Here is a 16,457-nt window from a genome sequence, read left to right as displayed (position 1 = left end):
AAAGGTTTGTACCAAGTTTTGTACCTTTGACACGTAACACAAAGTTGGCCATCATTTTTGGTGTCATCCGTCAGGATGACATCACATCCCAAGAGGTCCAATATTGTCCCTAAACCAAACGTTCTTTGCCTTGAATGAAAGATGGTCAACTTGTGATCCCTTGCGATGCATGACGAAAACATCTGGAGAGAGATTGCGATAGAATTGACTTGACGGTTTTCGGTTTAAACACACACTGTGCGCTTTCTGCCGAATGCCGATCACACCCAGTAATACAGGAACTGCAGCAAATACCAGCTTGGTTGGCGGGTGCGACTTTATTTAACCTGGCCGATCAAGAGAGCACCACAAACGTCCGTTTCCAGACAAGATTGACACCTTGCCTTATTTACTGCAGTAAGCGTATTTCGGGGTCCTTAAAATGCTTCCTTGTTCGTCTGTCCTTTTAGCCAACTGTTTTCTGTGCAGACGTGCAGTCAGGTTGGTGAAGTAATTCAAGAGTTTGTCAGTAAATAATGTGGATTAAAAAGCTCCCTCCGATCACTTAACTGCTTTGTATCTTGTTTGTTGTCTGTAGCACCTCCCACTCCTTTTCAGCCTTATACCCACTCAGCTGGCGCTACAGGCCTTTTATACCCAGTAAGTACCCGCTGTTCCTTGTAGTGTGGGTCTTCACTGTCCAACAACTGTATTCCATTTCATAACGCTGTATGATTTCGAATTGAATAGGCTGCACAGATGAACTGATAATTTACATTAACTGTACAGTCATGGCATGGTAAGTGAAGAAAGAAAAAAAACAGCATTAGACTATACCACGTGGAAATGATGCATGCAATGCCAATTTGTTAAGGATAACAAAAGAAAATGCAACTAAAAAAACGCTGGGAGGCATTTTTGTGTGATGTCAGTTTTGTAGTTCCATAAGTGTGAAGCGTTTTTACACGTTGAGGAAAACTACGATGTGGTTAAAAATGTGTATCAAGGCCGTTGTTTTGTGACGTTCAGAAATAAAAGCTGAAAATGATTACATTCTGCAGTGTTTCATAATTCTGGCTCTTGAATCATGTCGCCACCTAGTGGAATACCGATGCTACTACAACCATGTTGATAAATCCTTTCCACCTCATACATACAGTCGCCAAAACTGATATTCTCATATACATTTTAAACAAGGGTTTAAAGTTCTGCAACATATTTAAATTTAAACTTGCTATGACTGGAAATTAAGTAGGTTTGACTGTTGTTAATTTGTAAATCCAAAATGATGGAAAGTTTTGATATCGATGAAAAGGTTTCTTCAGCCGTCATCAGTACTTCGAAGTTTCAAAAAAGTACAGATGACGGCTGAAGAAACCTTTTCATCGATGGACCACTCCTGAGCTTACAGACGTTAGTTTTGATATGCTCAAATGTTCTGGTTCGTCTGCACACAAAGCACCTATGTAGAGTGAAAAAAGAAATGGAGAACATTGAGTTGAAAAAAAAGGGGGGTGAAAGGGTAAAAAGGTGAGGAAAAAGGAGAAGAAATTTCAAAGAGTAAACAGAAAATAGGAAAAAACAGGAGGAAGAGGAGAAAAAGGAAAAAAAAGTGAGAGATTGAGAAAAATAAGAGAACCTCTCAGATCCTGACCTTCAACAGTGAAAGTTGTATTAAAAAAAAAAACTCAATGAGATTTTATTCAAATCTGATTTTTTTCAAGTGGGAAATTGTCCAACACCATTGTCCATACACCCTCATTAAACCTTCGAAAAATCTGAATAATGCAATTTGTATGCTTTATCATCTTTATTTACTTTTATTTTGTTGTTTGAAGTCACCTTGAAAACAGCCTTTAATATCACACTATGAAAAGATCTTGCAAAAACAACTCACATAAATCTAACGGGAAAAAGAAATTAATGGAAAGACTCCAACATCTTGATCGCATCTTCTTTGACATTTAAAAGCGTCATCTCAATTTTCCGATCCAGCTCATCCATGGCGGTGGAAAGAGTGTCATACATAACCTGGAGAGGGAAGAGAACGATTGGACCAAGCACGCGCTGACAAATGAGAAAATGCCGAGACTTTGCTGGCAGTGGCGATCGTACCTGAGCTTTTTGGGTCTCCTGGCTGCAGACACCTGTCAGGCTCTGGATCTCAATTCTCAGCTGCTGATTTTCTCTGCCGATTTCTTGGATCTGGTCCACCTTTTCCTCACGTTTCTGGTGTATTTGGTTACACTGCCTGGATTCAAATAACAGAATACTTTGTTGCCTCGTTTGACAACCCGTAGCTACAAACGTGTAAACTAGCAGTCGTACAGGAGTGATCCATCGATGAAAAGGTTTCTTCAGCCGTCATCTGTATTTCTTTGAAGGTGTCGGAATATTCGCTCCTCATCCGAAAAGCTTCGTAAGCGAACTAAAATTGTGCTGGTAGTTCTGGCCATTAGGTATATAGCCAGCACAATTTTAGTTTGCTGACAAAGCTTTTCGGATGAGGAGCGAAATGTCCGACACCTTCAAAGAAATACAGATGACGGCTGAAGAAACCTTTTCATCCGGAGCTACAAACGACTACACAAGAGAAGCGTCACCTGGCACAATTACAAACGAAACAAACAAACCTAAAAAAAAAGTGACCATTTTAAGTTGGATTCCTGTTCCAGTTGCTTAAATGGAGGAACTTGTCATCTTACCCCAACACATTGTTGACATATTGCTCTTTGTCCTCCTTCTTCTTTTGCCTCCGAATGTTGTTTTTGGCCTCCCGGTCCAACTTCATGTCGAGAGCTCGCTTCAGCTGCTCCTCCTCCTTGCACAGGTTCTTCAGCTCCTTTTGTTTTTTCTCATACTGCGAAACCAGCTCTTTATGCTGCATGTTGTGCACAGAAAATGCAACATATCAAAATACATTTTTGACATATTCCATTTTAACGCTGATCTGCAGAATTTATCGATCGAGAGAATGACATTTTGGTGAAATTTAGGACTACAGTGATACCTCGGTTTACGAAGCCCTTGGCTCGCGAACTTTTCGATTTACGAACGTTAAATTTATGAAAAATTTACCTTGGCATACAAATTTATTTATTTCTTTAATTATAATACCATAGCACATTTATTATACATAAAATAAGGTATATTTATGTAGTTTTAAGGCTTAGAAAATTAGAAAGTAGAAAATTATGTTTTATGGGGACCTGGGAACGGATTATTCTCATTTTAATGGTTTCCTATGAGAAATTAAATTTTGGGATACACACTTTCCACCTTACACTCTGTCTGGGAACCAATTAAGCTTGTAAGCTGAGGTATCACTATACTTCTGGGTTGAGTGAACGCTAGCGTGTGTGGCTGCCGCTGCTCACCCACAGAAAAGCTTATCCTGTGACTGGAAAGTGACCATGAGTTTTGAAAGGCGCTTAGAAATTAAATGTATTCTTATTATTATCAATAAAGTTCCAGAAGAAAAGTCAAATGATATTCTTAATTGTAGCCGATATATCAACATTAATTGTCGCTTCATTCCAGAAATTGCAATTTCTTTGAAAGGAAATCAATTTCACCCCTAAAATCGGGCACTCACAAAACAAACTAGCTCGTGTTTCTACGGTATGTGGATACCTCCTCATGTTTGTGCTTGCTGTCGCTCATGCAGATTTCCAGGTCTTGCAGCAGACTGTACATTTGCTGGATGTTCATATCGGTGCAATTCATTCTCTGGACCATGTTTTGCAGCTCCACGACGTCGTCATCGATTTTCCCCTGACGTCAACACAAGTCATGCTAGTCACGCAAATGTGAAATAGTTGTGCGGGTAATCTCAAATATGTATTGACTCACAATGGAGCTTTTTAAATCCTTGATATTTTCCCTCATCCCCTGCATTTGGACTTGCAGCTCCTCTGGCGACTCGACAATTTGAGATTTGAGTTGAGTGATTTCTTCCTTGATGTTGTTGACTTCCATCTTCAGCTGGGTCTAAAATAACCAAAAATCATTTCTGATGGAACCATTTTCGTTTCGGTACACCCGCCCGCCCCTCGCTCCCTCCTACCAGTTTCTGTGTTTTCTCTGCAATTCTCGATTTCCACTCTGTTATCGTTTCGTTTTTAGCCTCCTGAAAGAAAAAAAAAGGGACAGTTGACCTTGCACACGAAATGCAATGATCACAACCAGCAGAACCTCATCCTTTCACAACATCACCCCCGTCCTCCAAGAGCTCCACTGAGTCCCGGTCAAATATAGAATCAACTTTAAAGGACAACCGATGTCTCCGTACAAGTTGTGTCCATAATTTGTCAAATGGCTTCAAATGACTTCGAGTGAGCGTATTTTAATAAGATTCCACCGCATATAACTATATTTTACGTTTTAAGACTCGCGCTGAATACTCAGGAAGTCGTATTGTTTTGGAGTTGGTGACGAGTCAGTACGTGACATCACGAAAGGAACGCCCCTGACCGAAAAAAGATGCATTGTAGCGGTCCTTTCATCACGTCAATGTATTTTGCTGTACTTGTTTGGTCTGAAAACCGCATGTTGCACCCAAAAGCCGCCAGGAGGCCAGAAGAGGGCGACCAAGCTCCATATAAGGAATTTATCAGCCTGTGGAAAAGGAGGTGGCCACAGGAGGTCGCCATTTTGTGCCTCTTTTTCGGTGACACAATGCGTCCTCAATGTTGCCTCATAATGGCACGGGATAAATTCTTTAATCGATTGCAAACATGTATGCTTTCCTCTTCAGAACTATTTGAATCATATTCATAACTGGATGAGTAATGATAAAGCATCTTCTCCGAATCTGAAGCCCTTGTTTTGATTCTAGAGCAAGGCAAGATGTCCTGGCGTGACGTCACAAACAAGGGGGCGGGACCTTCTGAAACTCGGCATCTCCAAGGTCATTTTGAAGTAGTTTTGGGACATTTTAACTCATTTTTATTGGCGTTTTGCATTTGACTAAAAATATCAGCCTGCGTGTTTTGCTATAAAACATTTTTCTGATGTCAGTTAGGAAACAAAAAAATGGTGTCGGTTGTCCATAACCTTGCCCCCCCTTACCGACCTGACCTTCTTCAAATTTCAATTCCCTCTCGTTCCCTCAGATCCTCTTCCTCCACCTCTGTATGACCCCCCCCCCCTGTCCGTCTCAGCACGATGGGGGACAGGGCTTTCAGCTGCTCTGCCCCTAAACTATGGAACTTACTTCCTCCCAACATTCATATCATCTCATCTCAAAACCCACCTATTTAAAATTGCATTTTCTGTGTAGCTCTTTCTCTTGTTTCTATTTATAACTGTATTTTATTTATTGTATTCTATTTGTGATTGTATTTTATTTATTATAGTACCTATGCTTGTGACTGTAAAGTGTCCTTGAGAGCTTTGAAATGCGCTTAAAATGAAATGTATTATTATTATGAAGACAGTTCTGGCGCCACCTACCACATCCTTGTATAATTGCGCAGTGTTGGCCTGCAGTTCAGAGAGGGATGCTTCCAATTTCGCGGCCTCTGCTTGCTGCTCTGGCGGGATGGTCCTAAGCAAGTGCAACAAGTGTGATGGAGAAGAAGGAAAAATAAACGTGAAATCTCCAATACAAGGTTGATTTTTTTTTTTTTTTTTTTTTTGGGGGGGCGCAAAATACCCAAAATGGTTGCGCGAACAAAACACTGCCCATTTCCAAAAGAACACCAAAAGCTAAACTGATGCACAGAGGTAGCTACCCCCTGCCCCAAATGGAACTGGGGCCTAAGTTCGGGGAATGATGAACACTTCCAAATGCATACAATATACAAATACAAAACATCCGACTTACAACTGAGTTCCGTTCCAACCAAGTGGTCGTAAGTTGAAACGGTCGTAAGTCAAAATCCATTCAAAATGTTGAAGAGACTCGAAGGCTAAATGACACGCAACATGTCGCCAAAGTGGGTGACCCGTTGTAATATGCGCTAAGCATGTTGAATTCAAGACTTACGTCAGGATCACAATTTTCTTTTCTGCTTCACGGGTTCCTTTGGCGTAAGTGTGTTGCATGTCCAAGGCCGCCCTCTAACAATCACCACAGTCCAGATGAGTCGTTGTGAGCATAAAACAAACACACAAAAAACTGCTTTAACATAATACACACCAAAACAACTTCAAATAACAATCCTAGGGAGAAAAATGTCATCAGCGCAGAGCGCCGATGCATATGTGGAACGGTCGCAGCTTGGAATTGAAGCGGATTTACGTGGGGCTGGAGATGTGTGACAGTCTCTTTTCGTCAATGGATGCTACACCTTCGTGTTTGCTTTCAACATTTAGCTTGTAGTAGTAGACGTGCACATTCCACCATGACGTCCCTGTTCCACTGATGAAAAGGACGCTTTTGATCCTCTCCTCTTTAATCTAGAACTGCTTCATGTCACAAAGAGGGTACAGCAAGTGTTTAAGAATGAACGACTCTGTGTCTTTGTGTTGTCATATTATTATTATTATTACTTAGTTTTGTTGTTTTGACTTAAAGATGGCGCAGAGAGTGGCTGCCTTTCCAGCAGCTCCTGTATTTTGTTTTTCTACTTCTTCCTTTCCTCTTCTTTTCATAACGTTGCTTCTGTGAAATGTAAATTTCTCCACTGCAAGACAAATAATGGTAAATCCAGTCCAATAAAATGCACCCTAAATACTGCGAGATGTATTGCGTACATGATTTATTTGTATGACAAAATCTTAACATATTACACGGGAGATGGATTTGCGGTTTTGAAAGGGAGAAGCCATTTTCGTTCCCAAAAGGTCTGATCACTTCTAATCACCATCGACCATGAAAAAAATATGTATTGTCTATCACTAAAAGCATTGAAAATTGTTGGCACGTACATGTCCGTACCTTTGAAACCGCTTGTGTGTAAGCAGTTTCTTTTAAAATTTGTAAAAGTGCTTTGGATCATTATTTGCATGATTCTTTTGCTTTAAACTAGTATCTCAATAGGCAATTCTAAATATTTATTTGGGGCATGGTGGGTTGCCTGGGGTCAAATTGCAACTGCCGGTAAGTAGTCACATGCACCTTCATTAAAAGAAGCAAATTAAATAAATTAACAAATAAAACAAAAAAATTGCAGTATCACATACAAACTTGGCTTGCTTTGACGACACGGCATTAATCCTCTGCTTCCTGAATTGGAGGAAGTTCATGATGGCGCTCAAAATGGTAAGTGTTCGATGTTTCTCTGAAAGCAAGAGGAAAATTATTTCTCCGTTTCCATTTCATAAATGCGTTGATTGGCTAAGTAAAAAGGGCATTTTGATAAATGGATTTTCAAGTGACGTCTTTAAAAACATACTTACTCGGTGCAAGAAGGTCATTTAATGAGAAGTTGTACACAAAACACATTGGCAGAAACTGTCTCCTAAAAAAGAAATTACAATGTAGTTGTTGGAGTGGGTAATTATGAAGGAAATATCACTCGGCATAAGCGGAAGCACATCTGACTGTGCAACGCGGTCTTAGTAGAAGATCAGTGATGCTACCATTACGAAGAAAACTAGAAATTCACGGTTATGTGTGATCAGAAAAGAGTCACCTACCAAGACAAAAACTTTTCAATTTGATAACAGAACAGAAACTCACATGCGAGCGTAGACATGGAGGATAGCGGTTACCCCCTCGTGGTACTCAGGATGCTGAATGTTTTCCACAAGTGGAACCTGTGAAAAAAAATGAAAAAAATAGTTTATAAAGGGACATTGCGAATGAATCTTCCTTCCTTCTGCCTTTTAAAAAAAGAAGTTACACATTGAAATAAAAATGACCACCATTCACTAGCTCTGGACACGTAAAACAGGACTTACCGTGGAGTGACATTCGGGTCTGAAACGAAAGAGCTGATGCAACACTCTCATATAGAGTGATTGAACTGCTTCTGGCTGCAAATAAATTGGTTTAAAAATGTTTAAAAAGGACAGTAGCATTAAATGGGGTTTAAATTAAACATTTGACACAAGACTTGAGATTCTGTATGCAAACGTGTCACTGCGAAGCATAAGAAGGATGCGTAAACGTATCCACAAAATAAAATGCCCACCATGACTCTAATTTTATCATCTTCACCAAATGAACTTGGCAAACTTTTAATCATTTTTTAAAATATTTTGTATATGTTCCTTTGACATGACATTGGTGACGCACTTGGAAAACTCATTGTTGACATTGGAAGTTCTCTTGCATGATTTGTTCTGTTTGAACTCGCTATTTTAAACGTAGCATTTATGCAGATCCAAACGCCATGAAATGTTCTGACCAAGCGTCGGACGTTAGTCGATTCATGTGTATCATCAACAAGCGAGCGGAGGGGAAATTCGGTTACCTTCGGAGATGGAGCAAGATCGCTCTTGGTGAACATTTTTGCCTCTTCACCAGTAAGTACTTCGGTTCTGTAAAAGTTCACGACAACGTCCACGGGGTGGACGGGAACTGCATTTTCACTCATTGCTTGAGATGGTGAAACCGCAAACAAAACAAGACAACGGTACAGTAATCATAAACAAGACGGAAATGGCGCCTAAAACTCGAATTTGTTCTTCGTCGTCATAACTCTTCTTCTTTTGTTGCTGCTGCTCCTCCCTTTCGCCGCCTATCGTGTCGGAGAACGGACACCATTTGGACAACACCGCGTTCAACGTCGAATCGGTTTTTGTTCACGCAGTCATTTGTCATGAGAAATGTATATGGCGTACCATTTGATTGGATGATACATATTTTAAAATAAAGGCTATATCACAACCATATGTTGACGCCGATGACGGTGTCCCTCCGTGAATCAAGTCCTTTTGTTAAATAGTCTATATATTTTTGGAATGTGGAAGGAAGCCCAAATTAAATGTAAACGCGTGTGTTAACCGTGTAATAAAATATACAGCATTATTATTTTCTAGATAATGTGACGCTATTACTAAAACTGAGTGGAAGATGGCCAAAAACATAATTGTGTGAGTTAAATGGATCTTCCCCTTTTGTTCTTTTTAAGGTTAGAAAGCGGAACTTCTCAAAAATTTGGTTAGGATCTTTCTTACATCCATTTTGAGGTTCTTTTGTGTGTGTTGTCATGACTCATTTCTCTGCCTCCCTTCTGCCTTTTAAAAAAGAGGTTCGACATTGAAGTAAAAATGATCACCATCCACTACCTCTGGATCCTGCTGGCCATTTATTGTCTATTTGGTGAGTTGTACTTTGTGTTCAAGACATGGTATTGTTTTTACGATTTTGGAAGAGATGGGGTCGGGCACCATCAAAAAAAACAAACTTCATTTGAGAGGTTGCACAATAAGTGGCAACAAGAATTAATGCTTGCACAGATGTAATTTGCGAATCACTCACATTCCTTTAGAATAAGAAAACTGATGTCTTATACGTGACTAATAATTTTACAAATGTTACGGTTTTAAATCTTAATCCCTGAGTGTGACATTTTAACCCAATTGGATGTGATTTGGGGATACGGTGTTATGTCATGCACGTACTGTGATAAGTGATCGATTGTTTAATTTAAATTCTTGACTTTTCTGTCCACATATATTATTAAAAAAACATGCTTTTGATCACGTATAGCCAATTTCAATCATACTGAGCATTTTGTACATGTCCCGGAAATTGTTATTGTAATGTAGAAAACACTCTTTTTACGACAGTGCTTCTCAACCTTATTTCATTAAGTAACACCTTGTTATTTATTTATTTCTTAGGTAAGTCCTTCATTAGCGCAAGACATTTTGAATGAAAAAAAAAGACCCAGCACACACTCAAAATGCATCATTAAGAATGCGGCTTCTCAAGTGATCACTTTCTAAAGACACCCACAAATCATTCATTAATTATAGTCATCGAGGCAACTTAACTCATTCACTGCCAGACGTGCAAAAAAATATTATAATAATAATACATTTCATTTATAAGCGCCTCTCAAAACTCTCGAGGTCACTTTACAGTCACAGGATAAGTTTTTTTTCTGTGGGCGAGCAGCAGCAGAGAAACGCGCCAGCATTCACTCAACCCGGAACTCAAATAGAATAGTAAGTAGATAGAAAGCTAGCTAGCAAGCCAATAGATAGCTAATAGCTAGCCAGATAGCTAGCCAGCCAGATAGCTATTGTACAGTATTACATAAAAGACAAAGAGAATTGACTTAGCACAATATTTCTTACTAATGTCTACATCTACAAAAGTCAAAAGAACAAAAAAACAAAATAATAATACACAAAGACAAAAATGTGTCGACTACAGTGCCAGGGTTTTTGTCATTGTCACTCGAATTCCAGGACCCACAGAATATTGAGTTTTAGGACTACATAAACAATACAGTGTTAGAAACCTTAAATTATCTTTTTTTTCATCAGAAAAAAAGTTAATTCCTAACTTATATAGGTCTGGAGTTATATGAGCTTGAAATGAGGGCAGCTGTCCAAAATACAATGCAATAAATATATATTGATTTCTATAGCACTAAAAACAGGTGAAGCTGAAACAAAGCGCTAAAATGGTAAAAAGGGAAATGCAGCCCCCTTGTGGAAGGTAAAAAAAAACATTGCCAGAGCTTTATCGACACCCAAAAAAGAAAAAACAAAACCCGAAACAATTCGGGAATGTCGCTCTATGTTATATTTTCAAATCTCGAATACATTTGTGAATGGCAGTGAATGAGTTAAATATTTTTTCAGGCACCTCTTACCCAGTTAAAATCACACCCTCCTTTAAGGGGTAAAAGACAAGCAAACAAAAAAAATAGCAATGACATTTTTTGGTGTGTTGGAAACGGGTCAGAACGATAGAAAGGAAGCAGGCCATAGTGAAAATAAAGCACAAAAACATATACAGTGATCCCTCGCTACTTCACGGTTTACTTATCGCGGTTTCAGTGCATCACGGATCTCCGTCTATATCGCAGGTGGTCCACAAAAAAAAACTATGTCACAAGTTCATTGAAAAAAAAAATTAAATGGCCGTCCTTTTTTTTGGATTCAAGTGCATGGCGACATTCAGTTCGTGGGGAGGCAGGAGGGTGATTCGGTGGACCTTCCGTGCACCATCAAACCCAGGAGCCGCTCTCCTTTGGGCTTCTACATGAGGCGTACGTGGCTGCACCCTGCTCAAGTGCTTTTCAAATACACCGACACGGAGGTGCATGTGAACGTCGCCGCTGACAGACACCGCGTGGAAATCGGCGGAGATCCGAGCAGCCACTCTCTGACCGTCACCTTATCTGACCTGAGAGCCAACGACACGGACCGCTACTATTGCGAGTTTGTGGTGCCCAATCAGTCTTCTGAAGATGAACACGTGCCTGGAGAGACAGAATTTTTCCTCCTGGTTCGTCCCGGTGAGTGTTTTTTTTTTTGTCTGTTCATCCGTGGAGTGTCCAAATGGCTGTTTTTCCATGGGTGTGGTGATTTCTTAGCTGTACAGAAAGGGAGAGGGTAGGGAGGACAGATTTATTATTATTATTATTAATAATAATAATAAAAAAATAATAATAATAATCCATTTTACTTCTAAGCGCCTTTCAAAACTCTCTAGGACAATTTACAGTCACACGATAAGATTTTTTTAGTGCGGGTGAGGAGCGGTAGCCATTCGCGCCAGTGTTCACTCAACCCGGAAGTAACACACACTCACGCCACGAATGTGAGTGTGTACATAGATAGACAATACAATACAATACAATACAATACATCCTAATTTATATAGCGCTTTCATAACAGCTGCAGGTGTAACAAAGCGCTTCACATAATAGTCAACACAAAGCAAAATAATAAACATAACAGGAACATAAAATCATGGACAGTTGTGTTATCTTGTGTTAACGTTCCCCATGTACTCTATGATGTTTGATTGCAAGACAAACACTTTATTACATGAAACAGATGAAAGAGAAGATTAAAGCCTCCTTTTCACCAGTGGATCATGGTGGAATGTGCACATCTGCTCCAAGCTAAATTCTGAAAGCAAACATGAAGCTGTAGCATCCATTGACAAAAAGTCTCACATATTCTGCCCCACGTAAATCCTCTTCAATTCCAAGCCGCGACAGTTCAACATACACCGCCCTGGGATAATGATCGCTTGAATGGTAGCAGAAATGAAAATGTTTGTGTCTTCACATCCGGAAGCAAAGGCAACGATCGTCTTCCATTGGACCCACTGAGTCTAAGTTTGTATCCCCCTCCCCGATGGATCAGCGGACATAGGTGGCATCGACGTGTGCGCGGGTGGCTCAGCCATCGTTCCCTGTCTCCCCCCTCACGGCGAGGACCTTCCTGTGGAGGGCGTGAGCCTAACGCGGCGAAGGGGTCGTGGTCCCGTGGAGCTGCTCTACCATACCAAGCGACACCTTGGCGAGGGGCCCTCCTCATCATCATCATCATCGTCACGATTCCACCTGTGGTCAGCTCCTGGCCCACAGGGCTTCACGTATAACCTCACCCTGCGACATCTGCAGCCCGAGGATAGCGGCCGGTACAGCTGCCAGCTCCTTCTACGCGGCCGTCCCGATACTAGCGCTGCGCTACACATGAAACAAGCGGTCTTTGTTTCCGTGGAAGGTAGGTGATGGAAGAGTAGGACCTGATTGTCACGCCCATGAAATATTAACATCCCTGGCCCCCAATAATACAAGCTCAAAATAATATTTTAACACTGCAACCTCCGTCGTCTAACCAAATCAGTTTCATTCTGGATGATTCTACCCCAATTTTTTTTATTTATATATTTATGTATTTATTTATTTATCCACACCAGCGCTTTGTTGCAGCTTCAGCTGTTTTTAAAGCGCTATATACTGTAAATCAATGTTTATTTATGTTTCTATTTATTTTTTATGTATTTATTTACCTAACAATACATTTATTTATTTGTTCATTTATTTATTCATCTGAAAAAAAAATATCTATTCATTTATCCATGTATTTATTTATTTACTTACCCACCCATCCATTTATTTAGTTATTTATTTATCTTTATTTAGCTATTTATTTATTCATCTGAAATATGTATTTCTCTATTTATTTATCCATTTATTTATATACTTACCCACCCACCCATCCATTTATTTTGTTATGTATTTATCTGTTTTAGTTTATTTGTTTGTTTATTTACTCATCGGAAATATTTATTTCTCTATTTATTTACTTACCCACCCATCCATTTATATATTTGTATTTGTTTATTTATATTTATGTATTTATATGCAATATTTATGTATCCCTTTATCAGCATTATTTATTTACCTAACCATCTATTTATTTAGTTATTTATTTGTTTGTTTATGCGTGTATTTATGTACCTATTTATTTATGTATCTGCAATATTTATTGATATATTTATTTAGCCATTTGTTTAATCATTTACCCATCCATCAACTTATTTGTTTGTTTTTATTAGCATACGTATTAGTTTTTTTAATCTTTGTATTTATTTACTTTGGGGGTACGGTGGAGGTTCCATTGTGCTGTCTGTCCATGTCTGTGTCTCTTGTGATTTATGATCTTTTGATCAGTCAATACGTCACTCATCTCCCAATATCATGAGACAATTGCTGGATCTTCATCATCTGAAGTTGAGCCTCAAACTACGAAGGAAGCTCAAGCTAAGCGGCTTTTGCAATTCCCCTGAACTCTTTGTTCTCTAAACACCTTCTATTTTTTTTGTTGTTGTTGTTGCAATCAACCAACATGTGTGCGATTACTTCATGAAGTTGGTGCAACCTAAAAGCCTCTTTTGTCTTCTTCCCAGGAGGTCCATGCGGCTGCTCAAGCTACCCAACTCTGCTGTATGCACTATCCTCGGCCGTTTTGGTCCTTATCGTGCTCTTGGCCTTAATGTTCATTTATCATGTGAGTGTTGTGTGCAAGAATGGGAAAATTACTTCCGTCCGTAATTATATTTTGAAATAAAAAAGCCCCAACCGGTTAAACATCATTATTCAAAGACAAAACATATTGCATCTGGGAAATGTATAAAAAAGGGGAGTATGCAATGAAAAAATAGAATAAAATAACATTTTGTCATACAGCGCCGCACACCCATAACAAGTTTAAGTCACATAATCTTTCCCAATTGAAATGAATGGAACTGCGTTAATTCGTTCCAACCTTCTTCAAAAATATTTTTGTAATATTTAAATAAGAAAACAGCACTCTGTACAATAGAACTGTCGTGACAGTTTAGCTGTTGCTGCTAAACACACAGAGTTGTCTGTCTGAATATCGCAACTTGCTCTTACTTAAATTTGCACGGGCAAGAAAATAAAAATAAAAATCAGCCTTGCGTTAAAAAATAATAATTTGGGTCACACGTACCTCGAGGCACAATTTTTCTCCACACAAATGTGTTTATCTTGTTTTACTCACTGTCAGATGTGCAAAAATGTGGAAGGGAATCGGCACCCAAACAAAAAAAACAACAAAACAAATTCAGGAATGGCGCTCAACGTCATATTTTCAATTCCCGAGTAAATTCGTGAATGATATTGAATTTGTGAATATAATATTTTCTGAGTTTTATTAACATACTTAGGTGTCGTCTTAATATAACGAGTGCCAAGTTATTTGTATTAGTTACTTCCTACCGCTGATGTGGGGCAAACAGGCGTTAGCTAACACCTGCTTGTTGTGAGTGTGGGCGTCGACGGTTCCTCTTCCTCCGATAACCGCAGAGCAGTTTCACAACTGGATTGTTTCCACAAAAAGGAGCTCCTACTGGCAGTGATGAGAATTCAGATTATTATTTTTTTTGCACAGGAAACAAATTGTTTATACACCTCACTGATTTGTTTTTCAGAAAAGAGCACAGAGCCGTGCCGCCTCACGCCCTCCGGCGCCCATCTACGAGGAGATGGCCGGCGTGAAGACCCTCAGCGGCAAACTGGATGACACCGAGCTATCTGAATATCGCAACTGCAAAGTGAAGAAAAGCTGCCCAGAAAATCATTACGAAACTCCCATTAGGTCAGCTTTTTAAATGTCTCTAGCTCCTTCGTACAAAAAAAGTGGGGCATAACGTACCTACTGCGTTGAAATACGAGCAATTCGACTTCAAATAAACAGATCTAACCGTGACGGTGAGCTAACAAAACAAAGCGGACGTGACGTCACACGCAAGCAACCTAAATTTCTATGAACCGAGATAATACATTTATTCAAGTTTTATTCGGACATGATAATTATTCATGTGTTTTTAGTGGAGACTCGGTGACTAATTTGAAAGTAGAATTTATGGGATTTGAAGACAATTTGTGTAGCCTCAGAGTTCAAACATGGTGAAGTTGCTTTTAGCATTGATGGTACACACAAGTAGAAAAAAAGCCAACGTAAACCAGGTTAAAAAGTTAGCTTTTTTCCGCTGCTTTGATGAAAGTCTTCTAAACATTAGATTTTTTTTGCTGTCATTTTAGAAACCTGTTTGTTTCTTTAACACAGTTTTCTTTCACATTTTCTGTTGGTCATGTCTGCTCTTTTAACAATTTTGATCAACAAAAATGTTCTCTCCCCTTGCTTCTGAATGCTGTTGTTTGTAAATACATTGAATTGCTGTGCCTTTGCTTGTATGAAACACATTGATTTGCCTTGTGAATTCAATGTGTAAAAGAAATAAAACTGTCTTGCCTTATTAGAGAGATGGTCAAACTCTGAGGGAGCGAATGCAGAATTAGGGCTTTTCCCTACAGAGGTTCTGAAACTTTTTGCACCAAATATGACACAGTGGGGATGGAGGTAAATGGTAACAGCAAAATGCAGTGTTGCACATTAAATTTTAACTCATTCACTGTCAGACGATGTGCAAAAATGTGTCCACTGCAGTGCCAGGGTTTTTTTCATTGTCATTCGAATTCCAGGACCCACAGAATATTGACTTTTAGGACGACACCAAGATTCAATGCAACGTAAGAAACCTTAGACTCTCTTCTTTCATCAGAAAATAAGAATCTTCTCCCTTCAGGGGTCGCCACAATGAATCAGTGTCCTCCATCTAAGCCGGTTTTGTGCATCCTCTTCAGAAACAAAGAATAAAGTCCTAAATTATATGGGTCTGGAGTTATATGAGCTTGAAATGAGGGTGGGTGTCCAAAATACAATGCAATAATGACATATTGGTTTATATAGGGCTTTAACAACAGCTGAACCTGGAACAAAGCGCTAACATGGAAAAAAGGGAAATGCCGCCCCCTTGTGGAAAGGAAAAAATGCTAGAGGCCATTGCCAGCGCTTTATCGGCACCCAAACAAGAAAAAACAAACATTCGGGAATGGCGCTCTACGTCATATTTTCAATTCCCAAATAAATTCATGAATGGCAGTGAATGAGTTAAAAGTACTTCACCTAAGATTGAAAAACAGGCATTTCTCAAAAAGCGTTGCACATTCGTTTGAGAAAAAGTTAAATACATCCAAATAAGTCGTGTTTATTTTATGTACAATGAGAGAAGGCAACTA

General features: G+C 39.3%; 2 protein-coding genes across 2 annotated transcripts; one reads left to right on the top strand and one right to left on the bottom strand.

Moving 5' to 3' along the window:
• Positions 1-1,781: 1,781 nt before the first annotated feature.
• nuf2 (UF2 component of NDC80 kinetochore complex) lies at positions 1,782-8,563 on the bottom strand. Its single transcript, XM_089006126.1, has 13 exons — positions 8,343-8,563; positions 7,828-7,902; positions 7,607-7,683; positions 7,324-7,385; positions 7,108-7,205; positions 5,969-6,042; positions 5,434-5,527; positions 4,046-4,108; positions 3,832-3,969; positions 3,613-3,753; positions 2,685-2,860; positions 2,095-2,230; positions 1,782-2,010 (listed from the first exon to the last, which is right to left on the bottom strand). Exons 1-13 carry the CDS (start codon positions 8,463-8,465, stop codon positions 1,900-1,902), a joined length of 1,368 nt encoding a protein of 455 aa, XP_088862252.1. The 5' UTR covers positions 8,466-8,563; the 3' UTR covers positions 1,782-1,899.
• A 478-nt stretch (positions 8,564-9,041) lies between these two features.
• cd7al (cd7 antigen-like) lies at positions 9,042-15,519 on the top strand. Its single transcript, XM_089006663.1, has 5 exons — positions 9,042-9,193; positions 10,995-11,348; positions 12,208-12,570; positions 13,760-13,860; positions 14,807-15,519. The coding sequence occupies exons 1-5, from the start codon at positions 9,142-9,144 to the stop codon at positions 14,984-14,986; spliced, it is 1,050 nt and encodes a 349-aa protein (XP_088862789.1). The 5' UTR covers positions 9,042-9,141; the 3' UTR covers positions 14,987-15,519.
• The last annotated feature ends 938 nt before the right edge of the window (positions 15,520-16,457 follow it).

The sequence above is a fragment of the Hippocampus bargibanti genome, linkage group LG10 (assembly GCF_051943395.1).
Source record: "Hippocampus bargibanti isolate YZ-2025 linkage group LG10, ASM5194339v1, whole genome shotgun sequence".
Taxonomy (NCBI): domain Eukaryota; kingdom Metazoa; phylum Chordata; class Actinopteri; order Syngnathiformes; family Syngnathidae; genus Hippocampus; species Hippocampus bargibanti.
This window is presented reverse-complemented; position numbering and strand designations above follow the sequence as displayed.